This window comes from Drosophila novamexicana, unplaced genomic scaffold, assembly GCF_003285875.2.
Source record: "Drosophila novamexicana strain 15010-1031.04,08,12 unplaced genomic scaffold, DnovRS2.1 tig00000564-arrow-pilon, whole genome shotgun sequence".
In the NCBI taxonomy this organism is placed as follows: domain Eukaryota; kingdom Metazoa; phylum Arthropoda; class Insecta; order Diptera; family Drosophilidae; genus Drosophila; species Drosophila novamexicana.
Window position 1 is genome coordinate 457,010 of NW_020824810.1, and position 17,454 is coordinate 474,463.

At 38.2% G+C, this 17,454-nt stretch overlaps 1 protein-coding gene across 1 annotated transcript; it reads left to right on the forward strand.

The window, feature by feature from the left end:
* Window positions 1-1,053: 1,053 nt before the first annotated feature.
* LOC115762484 (putative inorganic phosphate cotransporter) lies at window positions 1,054-4,640 on the forward strand. The gene is made up of 4 exons (XM_030704722.1): window positions 1,054-1,174; window positions 2,793-2,929; window positions 2,994-4,067; window positions 4,142-4,640. Exons 1-4 carry the CDS (start codon window positions 1,150-1,152, stop codon window positions 4,349-4,351), a joined length of 1,446 nt encoding a protein of 481 aa, XP_030560582.1. The 5' UTR covers window positions 1,054-1,149; the 3' UTR covers window positions 4,352-4,640.
* Window positions 4,641-17,454: the final 12,814 nt, after the last annotated feature.

The following is a 17,454-nucleotide window of genomic DNA, read 5'->3' on the forward strand; positions in this document are numbered from 1 at the left end:
TAGAACAACGAAATTTACTCTGCTCCTATTATATTATAAAAATCAACCTTGGTTGAAAGCAGAGCTTTGGGATTGTGTAAGGCTTATCTGTTAGGGTATTTAAGCTTCGGCAACCATTCAATCCAAATCTTTTCAACATTGGATTTCAATATCCTAGGTCCTATAGGGAGAATCGGCTGAATACAGAGTATCAGGGTTATGTAGGGTATATCTGGCTTGATATGTACCTAATATACTTAATCTGTGAGGGCATTTAAGCTTCGGCAGCCCGTTTACAAAATTGGACTATTTCATCATATTGTTATAGGGAAAATAGATTCTTGGGGTTATATAAAGCATGTCTGAGAGGGTGTTCAAGTTTCGGCAACCCTTTTCTCTAAATGCTTCGGCTTTTTTTTATATATATAAAATATATATGCTCATTGCTTGAATTTTTCAACATTTTTTGTAGATTCACTTTCGATAATTTGAAATCCATATAGTATCTATGGAGAGAACCAGTTGGAAACAGAGCTATATTAGAGAGTAAGGGTATTTAAGCTTCGGCAAACCGTTTCTATAAATGTTCCGGCTTTTAATATTATTGTTGCAAATTTAAAAATTTTTTGTAGATTCACTTTCGATAATTTGCAATTATTACCTAACAAGAGATGCTATCAAACTTATTTGCCATACTGCAAGTCACTAAAAATAATCATATGCTAGGGTTAAATGCTATACTATATAATATCGTAAAGTAGTAAAATGCAATGGCTTGTAATAAGTCGTCAGGCCTATAGCTATGCAGGCAGGGCAATTAAATGCCGGTGCGGTTATCGTTCGCTTAATCAGTGGCATGATAAAACATATATTAAGGAACACAACGGCTGTGAACCGAGTCAGTACGTCTAATTGCACTAATAAATGTCTAGCACTTGTAGTTTTTATGGAATTCCATACTAACATATATCCGAGGCGGAGCATTCAAAAATGCGCCAGACGTATTTCAGTTATTGACACGCGTGGACGCTTCGTGTTTTGTCGACTGTCTCTGGCTGTAAACGGGTAGCCAGTTTTTTTTTTATTTCTCTATATATATATATATATGTGTGTTCATGTATAAAACAATAAAATATATAATCGCGTAGCGTGTAACACACATTTGTCTAAATGAGCGTGGCCGTTGAAAATGCAGGTGAATATCTTTGCGTGTGCCTAAAGGATTTGGTTAGGTCAAGTGTAAAGAATCACAAAAGATTGTGCCCTTTCAAATGCAATTTTAAGTGCTCTACATGCCACATTAAGAACGTATTTTATTATTTATATAACAAATAATGCTCAAATGAAATAAATTTGTATTTAATGTGCGTAAAAAGTGTGATGAAAGCAAATATAAATTAAATGTGTGTCATTTAAAACAGTGCATATTTCATGTATAATTCAAAATTGACTTGTTAAAGTGTGTCACGAATGAATATGCTAGTTAATAACTAAATTTAATGGCTGTCTAGTCTGTATTAGAATAATCTAAGCTAGTTAGAAAGAAAATGTTATTAAGTGTTGTTTTTCTTCAAAGTGAAAGACAACGCCCTCAAATTGGCCTTATCGATTCTTAATCATAATAATACTCAAAACTTGAATAAAAATAAATTAAATAAACATATTCTCAGCTTAACAAATGCCATCAGCAAAGTAAACTAAAATATTTTTGTTCTCACGATTATATATGGAACAACAAGTTCTTCATTTACGCTAGATATTTTCTTAATATTGTTTTCATAAGTGTTTATCATTAATTGCAGTGCTGTTCAACTTATTGCCGTAGATTTTCCAATTGATTTGAGACCCACTAAAAATGGTTAAAAATGTTAATGCCCCACAAACTAGTCGAGCTGGCCTAATTAAAACCAGCTCGATATCAGTATACAAATTGGTTTTGCATGTACTTCCAACTGCAGCATAATAAACAAGCAAAAGGTGTTTAAGTCAGGAGGAAAGCTCGACTAGGGGATACCCTGTAACTTCTTCTATCAACAACAAATGCTATTCTAGAAGCTACAAATATTTAATGAAATTATTGTGCAACATTCCAGAGAAAGGTCAAATAGTTAGAAAGATGAATAGTATCTTATATCTTTAGAAGATTTTCAACAGAACATATCGAAACAATATGACAATATTATTTGAATTAAAAATGGGTATAAGGGTATATTGTATTTGTGAAAAATCCAAATGTATGTAACAGGCAGAAGGAAGCATCTCCGACCCCATAAAGTATATACATATATTCTTGATCAGCATCAATAGCCGAGTCGATCTAGCCATGTCCGTCTGTCTGTCTGACCGTATGTATGAACGCAGGGATCTCAGGATCTCTATAAGAGCTAGAGACTTGAAATGTTAGATGTAGGTGCTCCTAGTGCCTGCGCAGATCGAGCTTGTTTCCGATAATCGATAACTTAATCCGTTTCCAAGCAATCGATAAAAATCGATATCGATATCCTGCTTTTTGGGCAATTTTGGTAAATAATAAGAGCTAGAGTCACAAAACTTGGCATATAGCTTCTAAAATAGAATATATATATGCATTTGATGTTGGAAGAAGAATGGGGAGCTCCCGACTAGAACCTCTTGTTATTATTTGAATAATTACATTTGAATATTTGTTGTACATTTGACTTTGTTGACTTTGAAAACAAAGCTGTGCTCATAATATTATATTTATACTATAAAGCCCAACATAACCTACCCCAATCTCTTCCGTCTTGCGGTCTTGAGTATTATTAATAAACTTGTCAATTCTCGTCTGTAAGGCCCATTTATTGGCATACGACATCTGCAGGCAGCGCTGCTCTTCTTTGCGATTGTCGTCAATTACATAGCCCGGCTCAATGTCAGCGTGGCCGTTGTGGCCATGACGGATGCCGCGACCTCCAATCCAGACTTTCCGGTATTTAAAACATGACTTTAATTAACATTCTAGTGAAGTTCGCTAAACTCATGTCTGCTTGCAGGAATACAACTGGTCGGAGGCGCAGAGATCCTACATACTGTCCAGCTTTTATTGGGGCTACATAATTACCCAGTTTCCGGCTGGGTTTCTGGTGCGTCGCTTTGGCGCCAAGCTGGTGCTCTTTATACCCACCTGCGCCACGGCCGTGCTGAGCGCACTGACGCCCTACTGCATCGGCTGGGGCGGCTGGGTAGCATTTAGTGTGCTGCGCATTGTGATGGGGCTGTTCCAGGGCCTAATTTTTCCGTGCATACACGAGCATCTGGCCAAATGGTCACCGCCCAAGGATCGGAATCGTTTAGGCGTGTTTGCCTACTCCGGCGCCGATTGTGGCTCCGTTCTGGCCATGGCTATTAGTGGCCTGATTGCCAACAGCTCGCTGGGCTGGCCGGGCATATCGTATGTCTCGGCCGGACTGTGCGGTATCTGGTGTATTCTCTGGCTGCTGCTGGGTGCCAACAATGCGCCCAGCTCTCGTTTCGTGGGACTCGATGAGCGTTTGTATATCGAACGTTCGATGAAGCGCAATGATGGCTTCCATGACCAGAAGATACCAATACCGTGGCTTGCGATTTGGACCTCGGTACCCTTCTATGCTCTGCTGATAGTTCGCAGCGCCCAGGGCTGGGCGAACTCCACAATGCAGCTGCAGACGCCGGCCTATATGCATGGCGTACTCGAGATGGATATCAAGAGCAATGCCTTGTTCTCAGCGCTGCCGTTCCTGGCCATGTGGTGCATGTCCTATGTCTATCTGGTGTTTGCCGATATCGCCATGTCCCGCCAATGGATGTCGCTGACCACGCTGCGCAAGTCCATCAATACGATATCCTATTGGGGTCCGGCTGCGGCGCTGATTGGCATCGGTTTCCTTGACAAAAGCCAAACGGGCCTGGCCATTGCGCTGATGACAATTAATGCGGGCCTCAATGCCGGCTCCGGCATTGGCAGCATTCTAACCATCATCGACATGTCGCCCAATCATTCCGGCATGCTAATGGCAATCGTCAACGGCGTGGGCAACATTTTTCCGCTGCTAACGCCGCTGCTGGTGGGCGTCATTGTCACCGACCCCGTAAGTCGAGCCAATACATGCCGCCGGACAACTATTGTTAACGCCTTTTGTTTTGGTTAAATCTCCTGTTGCAGGGTTCGCGCAGTCAGTGGCAAATCGTGTTCGCCTTGACGGCCATTGTCTTCTTCTTTGGCAACTTGGTGTACATCATTTGGGGCACCACCGACCAGCAGCCCTGGGATGCGGTCGATTTCCTTGGGCCGCGCGATGCCGAGCACCAGCCGCAGTCGCAGCTGTCGCTGGAGCAGGCGAAAAGCAAGTTGAAAAGCGATAAGGATATCTAAGTTTAGATTAACTTCGATATCAAGCAGAAGATAAGCTATGAACTTAAACTAAGTTGAAAACTAAGCAACAAATTAATATGCCGCGTGGCACGCGGCGTATGCGCAATACATACATTACGTATACGTAGCAATATATAGAAGAAATATATATATATATATATTTGGCATGGACCAAAACTTGTCTTGGCCGCAAAATGTGGTTAAGCGTTGATTAAACCGAATTGTAGTCACTTTTGCGGACAACAGCGTTGATTTTTAATTAAAAATTCTTTAAACGTTTTTGCCAGCATTTTAATTTCTTGTTTGCGCGCATTTTTCTAGCGTCTTCCAATTCTGCTGCTGCTGCTGCTGCTGCCGCCGCTTGGGCTACCGCAAAATGTAATAGAAAATTCTTACTACTATTTCTGCTTTGAATGAATTCATTTTCTATTTTTGGTATTTTGAGCCACACGCATTTGCATGGCCAGCAGACTTTCAGTCACTCAATGCCAAAAGTAATGCAAAAAAAAAAGGAGAAAAAATGAAAGAAATTCCAAAAAAACTAAAGAAAGGAAAACCCGAAACTTTGCACACAAATCAGAAAAATGGACACTTGGCGGAATTTATGCACGAACGCGTGCGCACAGTACGTTTCTGCGTCCGGCAATTGTTTGCCAGCAGCCATTGGACATGGCCAAAAGCAGCAACAGCAGCACCAGCCCCAACAAGGCCAAGCCGCAGCGCCAGACCCCAGCGGCTTACAGCCAGCGTGCGGCAAGTGGCATGTGGCGGCTGTTTTCCCCTTTTTTTTTTTGCTTCCCGAACTTAAAAAACATACCGAAACCGAAACGAAACCAAAACGAACATGTTTTTCAATTAAAAACGTTGAGCGGCGCACAGAAATTCATTTGAATTGCCCACAGCGGACAGCCAAAGACAACTCATAAATGACCACTTCCATTCACGCACACACACACACACACACACACACATACACATTTACATGCACGTTTACACTAGTCAGCCAGAAATACAAAAACAGCAAACGAATTTGTTCTGAGAGAAAGCAGGTGTCGCAGTTCAAACCCTTCATCTATACATGGGTTCTATATTTTATATTCTATATTCTATATTCTATATTCTATATTCTATATTCTATATTCTATATTCTATATTCTATATTCTATATTCTATATTCTATATTCTATATTCTATATTCTATATTCTATATTCTATATTCTATATTCTATATTCTATATTCTATATTCTATATTCTATATTCTATATTCTATATTCTATATTCTATATTCTATATTCTATATTCTATATTCTATATTCTATATTCTATATTCTATATTCTATATTCTATATTCTATATTCTATATTCTATATTCTATATTCTATATTCTATATTCTATATTCTATATTCTATATTCTATATTCTATATTCTATATTCTATATTCTATATTCTATATTCTATATTCTATATTCTATATTCTATATTCTATATTCTATATTCTATATTCTATATTCTATATTCTATATTCTATATTCTATATTCTATATTCTATATATTCTATATTCTATATTCTATATTCTATATTCTATATTCTATATTCTATATTCTATATTCTATATTCTATATTCTATATTCTATATTCTATATTCTATATTCTATATTCTATATTCTATATTCTATATTCTATGTTCTATATTCTATGTTCTATATTCTATGTTCTATATTCTATATTCTATATTCTATATTCTATATTCTATATTCTATATTCTATATTCTATATTCTATATTCTATATTCTATATTCTATATTCTATATTCTATATTCTATATTCTATATTCTATATTCTATATTCTATATTCTATATTCTATATTCTATATTCTATATTCTATATTCTATATTCTATATTCTATATTCTATATTCTATATTCTATATTCTATATTCTATATTCTATATTCTATATTCTATATTCTATATTCTATATTCTATATTCTATATTCTATATTCTATATTCTATATTCTATATTCTATATTCTATATTCTATATTCTATATTCTATATTCTATATTCTATATTCTATATTCTATATTCTATATTCTATATTCTATATTCTATATTCCATATTCTATATTCTATATTCTATATTCTATGTTCTATATTCTATGTTCTGCGATTCTTAGCAAATTCTAAGTTACATCAATATTAAAACTTAAAATTAATTATATCTTTTATTCAATTAAATACCAAGATAATTTAAATGTTGAAATACGAATTAAAGCCATATAAACAGTTAAAATCCACAAGCCTGTCGTGTGCACAGTCAACAGATATTTAATACACATATTTCGGTAAATAGTTTTTGGCAAATAATTGCGAACCGAATGCATTCAATGGATATTTTCGAAATGAGTTGCAATTCATATTAATGAGATGACCGCAAGAGCTGCAATTGGGACTTTGGTTGATTTGGGGCCAAGAAGGAAGGGTCAAAGTGACTGTGGCTAGCAAATTGTTAGTTGATTATCAACATAATTATTTGCATTTGCAAAGTCTATTTGCACATGTGCGAAAGTCAAGTTGCCACAAACTGAGGCAGCATTGCCAAATGGTGGTCCATATTGATGCTAGTAATTTGATATACTCGTCGCAATTATGAGTATTCGCACTCGCACTTGTAATCGCTCTGCCACTCGTATTTGAGTTACTATTATAAAGTGAGACATGCATTTCAGCAGGGCGTAAATTTGCAAATTATAATTGAGGCAACATCAGCAGCTGCTGCAGCAGCAACAATGGACGAAAACAGCACCGAAGATGGTTTTATTGTCTGTTTGCCAGGGGTCAGATTCGGTTGCAGAGCCAGCTTCGAGATGATCGCGTGACGCGACACGAACTTCACATTGTAATGTATCAAATATTTCTGAATGCAATAGGAACTTTCAGAAATTTGAATTATTTAATCATAATTAATAAAGTATTATTTTACATAACATTATGAATTTACTATTATTATAATTATTTTTATCAGTGTAATTACTATAATTATTATTATGCTTATTATTAATATTTTAATTATTATTATTATTTTAATTTTAATTTTTGTTAATATTATTATGGTCATTTTTATTTTTATTAATATAATTATTATTATTATTATTATTATTATTATTATTATTATAATTACATATAATTATATTTTTGATTTTTATTATCATCATTCTTATTATTATTGTCATCATTATTTACATTAGTTTTTTTTTATTATTATTATAATTTATATTATTGTTATTATAATTATATTATTATTTTTCTAATTATTATTATTATCGTTATTTATAATGTTAATAATATTTTCATTATTATTATAATTATATTATAATATAATAAAAAATTGATGTTCAAATTATTTTTGATACTTATTCGATACTTTTTTATAGTGTCGCTCGTGTTTGTGACACGACACGCGCAGAGCTCAACGTCAGCATCAGATCAGGGCCTCATCAGTGTTGAAACTGCCACAGGGACACACTCTCAAATACACACACTCTGACACACACACGCACACACATCAAGTAAAGCAAGTGCCGTCAAGCACAGCAATTGCTGGAAATTTAATTTATGCCCGGCGCTTTCAATTGAAGTACGGCCCGTCGAGCAACAATAGCTGGAAATTAACAGGCACAAAAGCGACCGGGCGCTGCCCGGCCTGATCTCTTGTTGTGGCTCTTGTTGCGCTGTTGCATAGGTCGAGACATTTACACTCTGGTGCTGCTGTTGCAGCTCGGCTCCGGCTTTGGCTCCGGGCTCTAGTCAATGGCATGCGTTGTCCAATGGCCGGCAAATAAGTATGCCGCTGTTTTCCTTTCTTTCACGTTTTGGGCGCTTAATTAATATTGCATAAGCGCAGGCGCTGGCTCTGGACAAGGACTTGCGGCAGCTGTTGTCCTTTGCCGCTTGCGCTGGCCATAATTATGAGTACGCGACACGCCGCACGTTACACACCCCTCTCTCTCTCTCCCTCTCTCCCTCTCCGCACACATGAGCGAATTAATGCAGTGCGTTTCTTTTGTGTGTGTGCTCTTCAATATTTATGATGTACCCATGATTGATGACATTTTTTGCACTTCAGTGCAATCGGCATATTTTTATGCAAATGCCAATGGTCGGCGGTAAATTGTGGTCTATTGTGCAAATACGTTTGCAGCGTCTTCTGCTTACAAGTGCTTCAATGCGGCATCGTTATCAAGAGTTGAAGACTTTCAATGTGCTTAAGCGACAGTTACTAGTCTTCAGTTTGATGTATAGATATTGGACTTTTTGTATTTATTAGTGAATAGCAAATGCATATAAAACTGGGGAAATGCGGCTGTATAAGGTTCGCGTTAGTGATATGAAGCTACGCATACTCAAAAGTACTCATGATTTATGTGATGCGTATGAATAGTACTCATATTCAATTGTATAGACTGCTGATTATCAATATTACTATTTTTACTTAGGAATACTTTCTAATGAAGTTTTCTTATGTGTGTGGCATTTTATTTTTTTTATTTTTCTGATATGACCATGAGTACGACTAGTACTCATACTCATTTTGCCAAACAATTCAAAAGTACACTCTTGCGCAGCATACTTTTAAGTATATTATTGAGCTTATATAAACGTATTAATCATTATTCCTCATATTTGAATTAATTTCATCTTACGTACAAGTAGTACACTCATACTCATTCTGGCAAAGTACTCACACATACTCTTTAGAAAACAAACTTATGAGTAGAAAAAAGCTAAGATGTTTCATTGACTCTAACATGCTTCTCATTACTGTTGCTACTCATTGGCTGTTTGACAAACTACTCAAAAGTACGCTTTTGAGCAGCATACTTCTTTTCTGAGTACTACTCATACTCATTCTAACAAAGTACTTAAAAGTACGTTTTTACTTTTGGACAAGCTAACGTTAAGTTGTATATATATATTTTTGAATATTCATTTTGTTTTTGTTTTTTTTTTTTAAATATAATATATTTAAAGAATAAATGGCTGATCTTTTGTGATTATTTTGCTCATTCTGCTTTTTTTTTAATCAATGTAGGCCGTGCCACAATTTCATTTGCACTTGCATTTCCATTTGCATTTTCACCTGCTTGACACTTTTACAGCCTCTGTGTCTTGCCAGGCTTGACCTTGTTGCCGAAGCTGTGGCACCTGCCGCACACGTTTTAAATAAATGAACTGCAGATCAGGGCGATGCGAGCAGCAGCAGCAGCAACAATGGCAACAATGTGGCGCCACATTATATTGTTAATGCGATGACTACACAATTCTGTCGACTTGTCCTCTGCCAAAGCAAAAAAAAAAAACAAAAAAAAAACAACGAATCGTTTCAAAGTGCAAGCCAACAAAATGCGATGCCAAATGGCGGCAGAGAGCTGTGCAAAAGAGTTTTTAGAATTCATTGAATTTTAAAACATAACAATAAAGCACTCAACATTTGCCATGTGCCAAACGAAGCCAAAGGTAAAGAGCAGGCACCAACACACACACACACAGTTGGACACACAGATACATATGTATATATATGTGCATGTATATGGAGCGAAATGTATCTGAGCGTGTTTATTTTAGCTTTAGCCAAGTTTGCTCAACGAGCTTGAAAATTGCTCACTGCAAAATGCAGTAAAGTTTTTCGCGCTGCTAAAAAGGAAAATCACATTTCGTAATGAAACGCAGCTGTTGCAGCAACTGTGCCAGAACGCGGCATCTGCATGCAACTGATTTGCAATTCATTGGCATATGCCAGCTGGAGTTCGCCAGCTTTCAATTTGTACGCATTTAAAATCCACATTTAAGGCATTAACAGCTGATCAGGCACTGCATTCTATATACAAAATAAAATACAAATACATACATATATACATATGTGTATGTATATGCTCGATTGCAGCTCCCGTCCACCCGACGAAAGTTTCTCATTCGACAAGCCCCACACACACACACACACACACACACACACACGATTGCGGGCCCCAAAATACGTTTACAGCAATAAACGTGTTGATTTATTGATTTTGCACGTCGCATAATTTACTTTGCCTGGATGACAGCATGAAAAAACTTACAACAACAACAACACCTGCACTGGCAACACCAATGCCAACAAGCAAACCAAATGAAATCCTGTGCTCCTGTTTATTTCTCAGCCATGCACGAACGAGCATTCATTGTATTTTTCACTTTTTATATACGTGCGGTAAGGGTATAATAGTTTTGTAATAGCGTATGTAACGCATTCAAATTGACAATGCACACTTCCTATAAAGTATATGTAATTAGCCAAAGAACGTATCATATAGTTGCAATAGTAGTTGCAAGAGCTCTTAAGCGGAGAGTGGATATTTTCTCTTATGGGTAATTTCTTTGCCCACTTTTGGCCTACTTTACTCGTTGATGCTTTTGATCCCGTTGCAGATACATACACACATATGGACACACTTATGCTGCAGCCTGCAGCAGAGAGCACCAGAGAGCTGGCAAGCAATGTAAAAGTTGTGAGAGGGAGAGGTTATTGAAATGTCCACTGCACTCACGCCATTGGTCGTAACGCTTTTGATCCCGTTACCTTAGCTCTGTACAAAGATTAAAGCGCTAAGCGCTTTGCGGGCATCGGAGTGTGGAGGCAATTTAGTCAGTGCGCGTCTGTCCTGTTGATCGGTTATCTGCGCTGCGCGTGTGCATTAAATCATTTTTTCGCCAAGTAAAATAAACAAATTGTGTTAAATGAGTTTAATTCGTGCTACATGTGTTTGTAAAATGCCGCGTGTGTAACTTGCGTTCGTTTTCCTCATTTAAAGATATATTTAACATACGCGCGTTCAATTTTTGCTGTTCAGCTTGCTCACCTAACGCAAAAAGGCGCGCATTTGACAGAGAGCGAGAATGAGAGCGCGCAAAGAGAGCAGCATGAAGCTTAAGCTTAAGCGGGTAAGCGTGCTCATGCATTAATATATATATATGTATGTATGTAAATGTATATATGCGTAAATTAACTAGAATACAGTTTGAAATAAATTCTCTCTCTCATTTTGTACACTTACAAAGGGTATTGTTATATTGTTACGAAATTTCGGACGCTTAGAAGGCATGTCCGATTTCGCAAAGTGTATATATATTATTGATCAGTATCAACAGTCGCGTCAATAAAGGCGTGTCCAGTTATCTTATTGGGATCCCAATATATACATAGCTCCTATACACACCACTTTGTATGTTACTATTTATATGTCAGTAAGTGTATTTCAGCTTCGGCCAGCCACATATAGCAATTGCTTACTATTCTTTTTCACTTCTCGCCATTGCCGGCTCGCAGTGTCTGCCTGATTGTCATCTCGTTGCCTTGTTGTACGTTGCAGTTGCCACTTTTTTGCACCTATCTCTATCTGATGGCTGCAGCAGCAACAACAACAACAACAACAACAACAAGAACAACCCACAAGCAGTCAGCCAGGCAGCAGACGCCATTTTTAAGTTGTTTCTTGAAACGGAAACGAAAGCGGTTTTCATATGCATGTGCGCGCACACTAATGCAAACACAAGTCACACACGTGCTAGTGTGTGTGTGTGCAGCTGCATGCTATAGCATCGTTAAGCGTTAAGCTTCTCTCTGTGTGTGTATGTGTGTGTGTGTGTGTGTGCACCTTGTAGGTGCCGACAATATGAAATAGGGCAGATTTCTTGCTGGCTTTGCCCCGAAACGTATGCCAAATGCTTGCGACAGTGAGCTGGCTAAGTATGCGCCCAGCAAATGTGGAATGCTAGCTTGTTAAGCACTTTCTGGAGTTCACGTTTCAAACAGCTCTTAACTCTGAATGGAATTTATGTGACTAAAAATATGTGTTTTTTTCCATTCCCGTTTTTAATTTTGAGGTTAGGTTTTGGTATAGGGAAGGCGTATTTTTGATACCATGATCTTTAAACTCTGTATATTATAACTAATTTAACTAAACAAAAAAAAAACAATTATTTTATTAAATATTTTTTTAAAATTATAAATACAGAATCGCAAATTTTTTTTTATATAAGTTATATTTTTATTTCCCTTGCGCATTGTTTTATATTTTCTTTGACACAGGTTCGAGTGTGCATTGTGCTATGCTTGATTGTTTATTGTAGTGCCCCGTGCCGTTGCATATATTGCCACGCCCCTTGACCTTGCTTAATCTATGCTCCGCTCTCGCTCTCTGTGCGAGCATGTTAAATAAATTTGCATATTTTAGTTCATCGTTAGTTTGGCAAAAGCTCAATTTTCTATGCAAAAATTCAACACTGATGACAAAAACTGAACGAATTACAATGCAACAAAAAGCGAAAAGAAAAGCTGAAAATTGAGAAAAACGAGGAAAACAAGCAGAAGAAGCAGCAGCTAGCGAAAGGCAACAAAAGACAATTTCGCATTGTCACTTTGCAGTTCAAAACGTTTTGCATGTGTTGCTCTTGTTCTTGCTGTTGTTGTTGTTGTTGTTGTTGTTGTTGTTGTTGCATTCGGGAATGCGAATTACAACTCTAGAACTAAGGGGGAGGGGGGGTGGGGTTGGGTTGCGGCAGGGTCTACGGGCTCCTAGGGCTGTGCACATGCTAATGAGGCATTTGTTATGCTGCATATTTGCACTGCGCTTGCGTTTTTTGTCGCTACTCTAGTTTTTTTTTTTTATTTTTTTTTTATTCCCCTCTCAGAAATTGGTCCCTATGAATGATTTGCACAGCAGAGAAGGAAAAACAAGTAGTGGCAAAAGAGAATGTACAGGACTCACATGCTGTCAGCGTTTCGTTTGATTTATAGAGCCGCATTCTGACCATTTTTTTTTGCCTTTCGTAGTTTGTGTTTGTTTTAAATGGGATATTTCGGTACTCAAATCTAAGCTTTGGCATTGCGCGCTTTGTTTGCCATCAAGTTGTTGCTGTTGTTGTTGCTGTTGTTGTTGCTGTTGTTGTTGTTGCTGTTGTTGCTGTTGTTACTTTAATGACACATTTAAGCGCAACCGCAGCCCGTAACAACAGCGAGGCATGGCCGGAATAACAGAGCGAGCGTAAGTGTGTGCGTGTGTTTGAGTGTGGGTAAGGCTTGCATGTGTGCATTTTGTATAGTGCTGTGTGTGTTTGTGTGTGTGTGTGCGGCTTGTTCGCAGCGCCCGCCGCGAGTTGTTGCCGTTGCCGTTGCTGCTGTCGTTTGTTGTTGCTATGGCCCAAAACTGTTGGTTAAAATGCCGAGACACACGCTTGCGCGAAATTTTATGATAGTATTTTGGTGTAATGGCGTACCGCAGTGTAGCAGCAGCAGCAGCAGCAACAACAACAGCAGCTGCTGCTGTAGCTACAACCACGGCATTGCCTGTTTGTGTAATCTAGTGTTGAAATATGGTTTTAAGGTAGATTCAAGGCAATTTACCATATTGGCCGCAATACAATTTCCGCTCAGCAGCGGCAGCGGCAGCAACTGCAACAACAACTGCCGCATAAAGCCACATAAATAGCCAACAGCAACAGCAACAACAACAACAACAACAACAACAGCAACAAGAAGAACCACAGCAAAAGGCACAACACGAGCAGCTGCAATACAAGCGACATGTGTATTTAAATTTGCTGCGGCTTATGTTATTTGTCGCCGTTGGATAAATGTTGTTATTATTTTGGATCAGCTGCTGCAATAACAACAACAACAGCAACAACAACAACAGCAACAACAACAACAATCTCGCTTGCTTCACTTATATAACACTTAATACCATAAGTCCTGCGGCTAATTTGAGGTCGCATTTAAATGAAGTTAAGAACCCTCCTACAATAATAATAATATAAACAAAATATAAACACATTTTGCAGCAGGCAGGCAGGCATATATCAAATATTTCTTTCTAGCATCTGCATTATAAATAGTTAGACATAATAATCTATAAGATTATGTATCTATATGATTATCATTATTTTAGATAATACAAATGCTTTATTTGCATGCCCTTGTTGAGGATAAAGTAATTCTTGATAAATGAAATGTGTTACTTATAGAAGCAGACATCTCCGACCCCATAAAGTATATATATATTTTAGATCATCCTCAAATGACGAGTTGATATAGCTGTGCCTGCTTGTCCATCAGTCCTTCTCTCTAGTCGTCCAGCCTTAAGGCTATTTTCTTGAAACTTTGCATAGCTTCGTCTTTCTGTTGCAGGCAGGATCGAGCTACTATATCATGTAACTGTCATAGGAACAATCGTTCGAAAAGTAGATTCTCGTGTGAGAAAATTATTTGTTTATCGAAATATTTGAATCAAATACGATATGATCTTTCATACGATATCATCAGGATATCTTGACTAAAGTCGACATTTATTATTTTAACTATTATCGTTGCATACATATACTAAATACTATTAACATTGGAGGACGATCGGTCGGATATTGGAAATTCCCAAAACACAATCCCGGCTTCTCGTGAGGCATTATAAAACACAAAACTGCAGTAAACCATATTATTGATAAAGTCAATTATTTTATGCACTTGCGCATCCTTTCAGTCCAGCCTTCTTACAACTGGCACATGCCTGGTTAAATGCCTTCAAGTTTTTTGCCAATAACCTTACAGAGCTGACGACAATGACGCTAAGCGCCACTAAAAAAGGAGAAAAGGCAGAAAAAAGCAGCAGAGAAATGCCTAAAAAATGATGCAAAGGGTTTTGTTTGGGGGCAGAGCTGTGGAAAATCTTGACACTCGCTGTGCCTTGGCTGGAATTCATTTGAGCGTGCTTTGGCATTATTGTCGTAGCCCCCCTTCTCCCACGCAGCATAACGAGTGCGCAGAGGCAGCTGCAAGCCACAACTAGATTTTTTTCGGTTGCCGCCGCCGCCTAGGCAATTTGTTTGTCATTGCAAGTGCACATCTGTGTGTGTGTGTGAGTGTGTGTGTGTAGGGGTGTATATATGCTCGACATTTTCCTTTGGCTGCCACGTTCTGTCTGCCACAGCAGCGCCCGGCCGGGCTCCTAAGGCCAATCGTCAGTGTGCTCCACACACTAGGCCCGGACAGTTGTCCCGGACGGACGGAGGTTAAGATTTATGCGCTTGCCAAGCTGCAAGCAAGCAAACGGACAGCAATTAATTTGCATTCTAGTAATTAATTTTGCATTGCACTAGTCGTTCGGTGTTTTTCCGTTTTCTTCCTCTTCATTTTTTTTTTTGTCCTAGATACGCTTTTTTCTGCTGTCTGCGCTCGCTTGTCATTTGACAAATTGCTGATTGCGTTTTAAAGGGCAACGGCCTTAAAGCCAATCAACTGCGTTTAGTGATTGCCACCCATTCCACTCTTGGCAAACCCCTCACCCCACCCCAAGCCCCTTTTAAGTGCTTACCTGTTGCTGTTGCTCAAATCAAAGCAGCAGGTGCCATTAATTATGCACTTGTTCAACTTTTGGCCTGTTAACAACTTAGACAACTAGCTGTGGTAGCCTCCCTCCCTCTCCACAGCCAAGCTGCACCCTTCTGGCTACAGCGAATGTTTGCATTGCCATTTACAAGCTGCACACAGCAATTGAAATTGTCAGCGTTTAACGCAAATGGCGCGCCAAATACAATGCAATGCATACAATGCGAGTACATGCAGCCTTCCCCTCCCCTCCTACCGTCGTCTCTTACTATGTGGTTGGGGGGCATGCCCCATTTCAAGTGCACTTTGCGTGCCCAGTTCCACTCGCGCCTTATTATGGCGGCTAAAAGACAATTGTTGCAGCGCATCTCCAGCTACCTCTCGCTGTCTCCTGCTGCCAGCTGTTGCCAGGCTGCGTGCTCGGCATCTTGTTTATGTGCTCTTGTTGTTGCCACAGGGGCATGTTCGGCTTGTGAAAATGCATGCTATGCTTTGAATAATTTGTGAGGAATTGCTTGCATATATTTCCCGGAATTTGTTGAGCTCTTCTCGGCTTATTTACCTGCTTAAAGTTTTATTTTACCTTTTCTTTATTTGTGGCATTTATAAAAATCGATAATAAAATCGTAGAAAAATATCTTATCCAAGGTTGGATAAGCTATATTAAACAGTGTTAATAGACCTTGTGTAAATGCAAAATATATGATTCTTAGTACAGTTCGATTAGGTTCGAACGCATTAACACGTGGACTATTAATTTACGGGCTTTTATTTCCAATTTCTTTTTAACGCTTTCACAGTCTTTTCTCATACTTACACAAGATTTATTCAACACTGGTTGCTTTTATTTCGCATTTACAATACTGCATACGATATTTTGTGCGATTCTGTTATAGATTTTATTTGCGATTTTTGTAAAAACAAAAAAAAAGACAACAAAGAAAAAGTTCCCAAAATCTCTATTCCTCGAGTCTGTACCCATTAACTGGAAAATCCTAAATAAAAATGTTCAAGAATATCGACAGCTGCTGCTCAAGTATAGTCACCAAAGAGGTATCTTCTAGTCGATCATTTCTACTGCACTAAGGCTTCTTGCTGTTGTGGGCAGCACAGAAATGCACTTGCCGCATCGTCGTTTGCCATCCGAGGCAACTTGGCAGCTGTCTTGGCTGGCAGTTCATAAAGCCTTTGTCAGCAGCTGCAAACATGAACTCATTTCGATAGAGTGCGGCTGTGGGTGTGAGTGTGTGGGTGGGTGTGTGTGCGTGGACGTGTGCGTGTCAATGCAGTTCATTATTTTGCTCATTTCCTCTTAATGACAATATCAATTGCCATTTTACGCCATTGTCTTGCCATTCTATTGTCTCAGTTGGTATACATTTTATTTGATTTTCAATTACGCTTAATTAATTAAGTGTAAAAGCTTTGACTCACACACATACACAGTTGAAGCAGGACTCTATGACAACATGGTCCCCTTGCCCGGCGAGGACTCAAATGGGGCGTGTATAAATTGTTAAATGTTTTGTAAGGATCAGCGAGGCTCATTTAAGTTGAACGAGCCACGTCGAGAGTACACGCATACATATGCACATAAATATTAAGCTAACGCATGTAATTAACAATAATTAGAAGCGACCCGTCTGCCCAGATCAAAGATAAAAAATCAAAAGAGTTGTCTGTTTC